The following is a 4806-nucleotide window of genomic DNA, read 5'->3' on the forward strand; positions in this document are numbered from 1 at the left end:
TTTCCCATGTTCCTTCACTTTCCTCCCACTGTCCTTCAGAGATTTTTTAATATGACCGATACAAGTGATGATATATTATGTGTTATTAAATAAATAATGAGATATGTGTGCTAAAAAGTTAATAACTTAAAAAATAAAATTTTTCACCATTTTTATTAAAACACGTGATATATCACTTGTGTTTCCATCACAACTAAAAATTTCTCTATTGCCCGCTAGCAAATCTCTCCACCGCGAGTACCCACCACTCAACCATCTCCTGCGACTGGCCAAGTAAATCACTAAAGAAATTTGTGGTATTCTCCACACATCATCATTCATCATCTCTTTCTCTTTCACTCTCTCACTCACTCCTACTCCTCTCCCCCTCTCTCTGTCTCTGTCTCTCTCTCTCTCTCTCACTTAAAACCAGCATCCACCAAAAACCCAAAACACTCTCTCTGCAAGAGAGAGAGAGAGAGAGCACCAAACAACCACCCCTATCCAATCGTACCACAATGGCCAATACATTTCCCACTTCCCATCGTACCCCTACAGCCCTCCTCTATTTCCTCCTCCTTCTCTCCTCGTCCTCGATCCACGCCCTCAACATCTCCACCCTCCTCTCCCCCTTTCCCGACCTCTCCTCCTTCGCCTCCCTCCTCAACTCCTCCATCTCCTCTGACCTCCTCCCCCGCTCCTCCCTCACCCTCCTCGCCGTCCCCAATTCTTTCGTCTCCTCCACCTCTTACCTCACGCGCCGCCTCTCCCCTTCCTCACGTGCCGACGTCCTCCGCTACCACGTCCTCCTCGAGTACCTCTCCCCTTCCGACCTCCTCCGCCTCCCTCCCTCTGGCAAGCTCGTCACCACCCTATTCCAAACCACCGGCCACGCCACCAGCAACTTCGGCTCCGTCAACCTCACCCGCGACCCCTCTACCGGCGTCGTCTCGATCCACTCCCCGGGCCCCTTCTCCCCCTCGAACGCCACCGTTTTATCCCTCGTCACAAACCTCCCGTACAATGTCTCCATCTTTTCCGTTAATTCCCTTTTAGTCCCCTACGGATTCGACCTCATGGCCTCCGAGACCCGCCCGCCACTCGGCCTCAACATCACCAAGGCCCTCATCGACGGCCACAATTTCAACGTCGCAGCCTCCATGCTCGCAGCATCCGGCGTCGTCGAGGAGTTCGAGGCCGACGAGGGCGGCCCCGGAATCACCCTCTTCGTCCCTACTGACACCGCGTTCTCCAATCTCCCATCCACCGTCCGCCTCCAGTCCCTCCCGGCCGACAAAAAAGCGGTAGTTCTCAAATTCCACGTCATCCACTCCTACTACCCGCTCGGTTCGCTAGAGTCGATTGTGAACCCGGTCCAGCCCACATTGGCCACGGACGACGGCGGAGCCACGTCGTACACTCTCAACATCAGCAGAATAAACGGCTCAATGGTGATCAGCACCGGGATCGTCCAGGCCATGGTCACCCAGACGGTATTCGACCAAAAGCCCGTGTCAATTTTCGGGGTTTCGGCGGTTTTATTGCCCAAGGAGATATTCGGGAAAACCCCGGTTTTTGCAAAACCCGGGTCTCCCTTAGCGGGGGCTCCTCCCCCCTACATTGCCCTGTCGCCGGAGAGCCTCAATGAGCCTCCGTCGAACCTCTCTTCGCCGCCGGACTTTCGCGAAGAGATCGGATCGGATGCTGCTGCTGCTGGTGCAATCAATGGGTTGCGGAGCTTGTGGATTGCATCTTGTTGTATAGGATTGTATTTAATGGTATGAGATTAAATTTTTGGTTCTCAATTGTTAGATTTTTGGTGGGTTTTTTTTTTCACACATTGAATTGAATTGGGCTGCAAAAAGCAAAGAAGCCATTTTTGTTTTCAATTTGTTGAAATTTATGATGTTAAAATTGTGTTAATGTCTGAATAATTTTATGTAAATCAGAAGAAAGAACAATTTTTGTTTTTTTTTTTTTAGTTTCTTGGATCTGGTGTTTTCTCCTCTGAAGATATTCAAAGTTTGATCATGATCTAATTCTTTTGCTTTACAAGTCTGATCTGCATTTGTCTAATTGCATTGATCTTACTTTCTGCAGTAATTTATGGTGAATAAAATCGGGTAGCTTTTGGCTTTAACTGACAAACCCATCAAACCCATGTGGGTAATTTTCATTTTTCAATGTATGGATACCCCAAAATGTAGGAAATCTGCGATTTTTTAGAAAAAGAAAGAAGAAGGAAGTAAAGGATCAATTAATTTGGGATAAAAATTATTCAGTAATTGCCTTGTTTATATACTTTTGTTGCCTTCTGTCATACTCATAAAGTTATGAAGCTTTCATTTTGGTCCCACGATATCCCTCCCCTTTTGGACATTTTAAAACCACAAATTATTTGTTTGGGGGTCAAACAAAAAAAATTTATCCAAATTCATTCATTCTCTTTTTATACTTAATTTACTAGCATATGGGCACACACAAAGTGCGTAAGAAAATTTTTTATTTTTGTTTTTGAAATAGGAGAAAGGAAGAAAGTGATAGAGAACGTGAGAGTGAGAGGTTTTTATTTATTTATTTATTTTTAATTAGATATATATTAGGATTAAATGTAGGTGATGTTTTGAAAAAAAAAACAGCAAAATTTGGTTGTGTGAAATTACATTTCTGCCCCATATTTCTTATTTATGTTTTGTATTAATTAGAAGATTAAACGGGTAATTTCATAAGGTTTTGGTTGACAATAAGTGTTTTATTAATTTGTAGAGATTATTTTATTTGGTTGAAATTCCGAATGTGCTCAATAATTATCTTTTTATACTCAAATTGAAAAAAAAAAAACTACAAAAAAAAAACATAAAATTTCAGCACTAAGAAACTCTGGCCATCCAATCTCTCCAAGTCCCAACCACCCTTAATTTCTGCCACTCCCAAACCTCTTATCACCACCTCCCCTACCACCCACAATGGAAACCCTTATCTCAGCTATCGGTACACCTATTTTGATCTTTCCCCGGCTACACAACAAAATTGGGGTGGTTAGAGTTGCCTATTGCTGGATTTTTTTATTTTTTTGTTCGGTCTAGAAAGAAAATTGTTGTGTACATTCAAAGTTTCAAGATAGAAAATGATAAGCTTGGTGTAGAAAGAAAATAAATGGGCCTAATAAACCTTTCGTTAAATAATTAGTTATTAGGAGAGAAGAATCAATGGCGATCAAACTGGCACTAGGATGCAGGGTTAATTTCGAGGATTAAGTACCTAAAAGCTAAAACCTCCAACATTTTAGTGTCATTCCAAATTAGCCTCAACTTTCCTAAACATTCCAATAAGTACCCAACTTATCAGAAATGCCACATATGTTCAACCCCAATTAAATTTCTATTAAATTAAGTAGGGCTTACTTTGTCTCCAACATCAACAAAAGGTCATTGATGCATGACTTCCGCCAAGTAACAGTCACAACACACAATCTTCCACCCCTTCATGCCATCACCTCCAAACCCAATGCACAACCACAAACTCTACCCTACAACTCAAGTCGCCAACATCGAGAAGGTCATGAAGGTTGCTGAAATTGTATAGATTGCCACAATATGGCCACCACCATCTTTACCGCAAAGAAAGAAGAACTGAAAGCTTTACTAGCCAGAAATCGGTGAATAAGGAAATCACATGAGCATAAATTAGCTTCTTGAAACTCTATCTGAATTCTTAACCCTCTTCCTTGAAACTCTATCTGAATTCTTAACCCTTTTATAACTCCCCAAAATAAAATGTGAGAAATGAAATTGAAATTTTAGTTTTATTTTTTTATTTATTTATTAATTTTTTTTTTTTAGGAGAAAGCTTGGTTGCCGAAAAAATCAGTAGCAGCTTCGGCTGCTAGCGAATCACAAGTGAACAGGTGTCCAAGTTGTTATTAAAAAATCAATTACTTAAACATATGTCTATCCATAATTCGCTGACAGTAAAAATTATTGCTGATTTTTCAACAACAAGCCTTATTCTCTTTTATTTTATAAACAATTAAATTTGGTGGTGGGGACTGGAAATGTAATGAGTGAGAAAAAGTGCATGACAGAAGGCATGGTGTGGGCCTTAGGAACAAACGGTAGCGATGGAGTACAAGTATAAGATGTGGTTTTGTTCACGCATTCCTAAGCCGTTAGATGTTGATTGGATTGGCAGAAGCCAGAGGGCAGAAGCATAGAGGTGGGGACAGTGTACGGCCAGATATAGTGAGACGATTTGAGCCAGGAGGATCCTCTCCGGATCCTCTTTACGAGGATCTTAGAAATTCTCAAATCGTATTCATTCATTATATATTGTACTGTCAGTTTTCATTAGATACTATTCATATTTAATTTAAAATAAAAGTATTTAAAATAATTTCTGAACTCATAATGTACGATGAACGAAAACGATTTGAGGATTCACAAATTCTCACAAAAAGGATCCTCATTCACGATTTGAGAGGGGGAGGGATCTACAGTGTGATGTGCTCAGAGGCTCAGACGCCTTTTCGCGTTCTATTTCTGCGTACGCTCCGATGGTGATGCTTGTTTTTTGGCTTCTGGATTAGACAAGATGAAACGGGGTTCCTTTGAAGTGAATTTTTTGTTGCAATCTGTCAAGTAGAGATGGGATGATATTTCGAATACATGACAATAATTTATGTCGTTGATGCTACAAGGACAATGCATTGATTTCACGAGAAATTCTCTCATTCCCTTGAAGCCTTCTGAAAGTCGTGCACTATGACCTAGACTTGTCCATCTGACTGAATCGGTGAAGTAGTTTTTAGGCCCAACTTAGGCACTAGGA

General features: G+C 41.4%; 1 protein-coding gene across 1 annotated transcript; it reads left to right on the forward strand.

The window, feature by feature from the left end:
* Positions 1–373: 373 nt before the first annotated feature.
* On the forward strand, positions 374–1949 carry LOC137716135 (fasciclin-like arabinogalactan protein 4). The gene has a single exon (XM_068455536.1). The coding sequence runs from the start codon at positions 498–500 to the stop codon at positions 1761–1763; it is 1266 nt and encodes a 421-aa protein (XP_068311637.1). The 5' UTR covers positions 374–497; the 3' UTR covers positions 1764–1949.
* The last annotated feature ends 2857 nt before the right edge of the window (positions 1950–4806 follow it).

This window comes from Pyrus communis, chromosome 14, assembly GCF_963583255.1.
Source record: "Pyrus communis chromosome 14, drPyrComm1.1, whole genome shotgun sequence".
Taxonomy (NCBI): Eukaryota; Viridiplantae; Streptophyta; class Magnoliopsida; order Rosales; family Rosaceae; genus Pyrus; species Pyrus communis.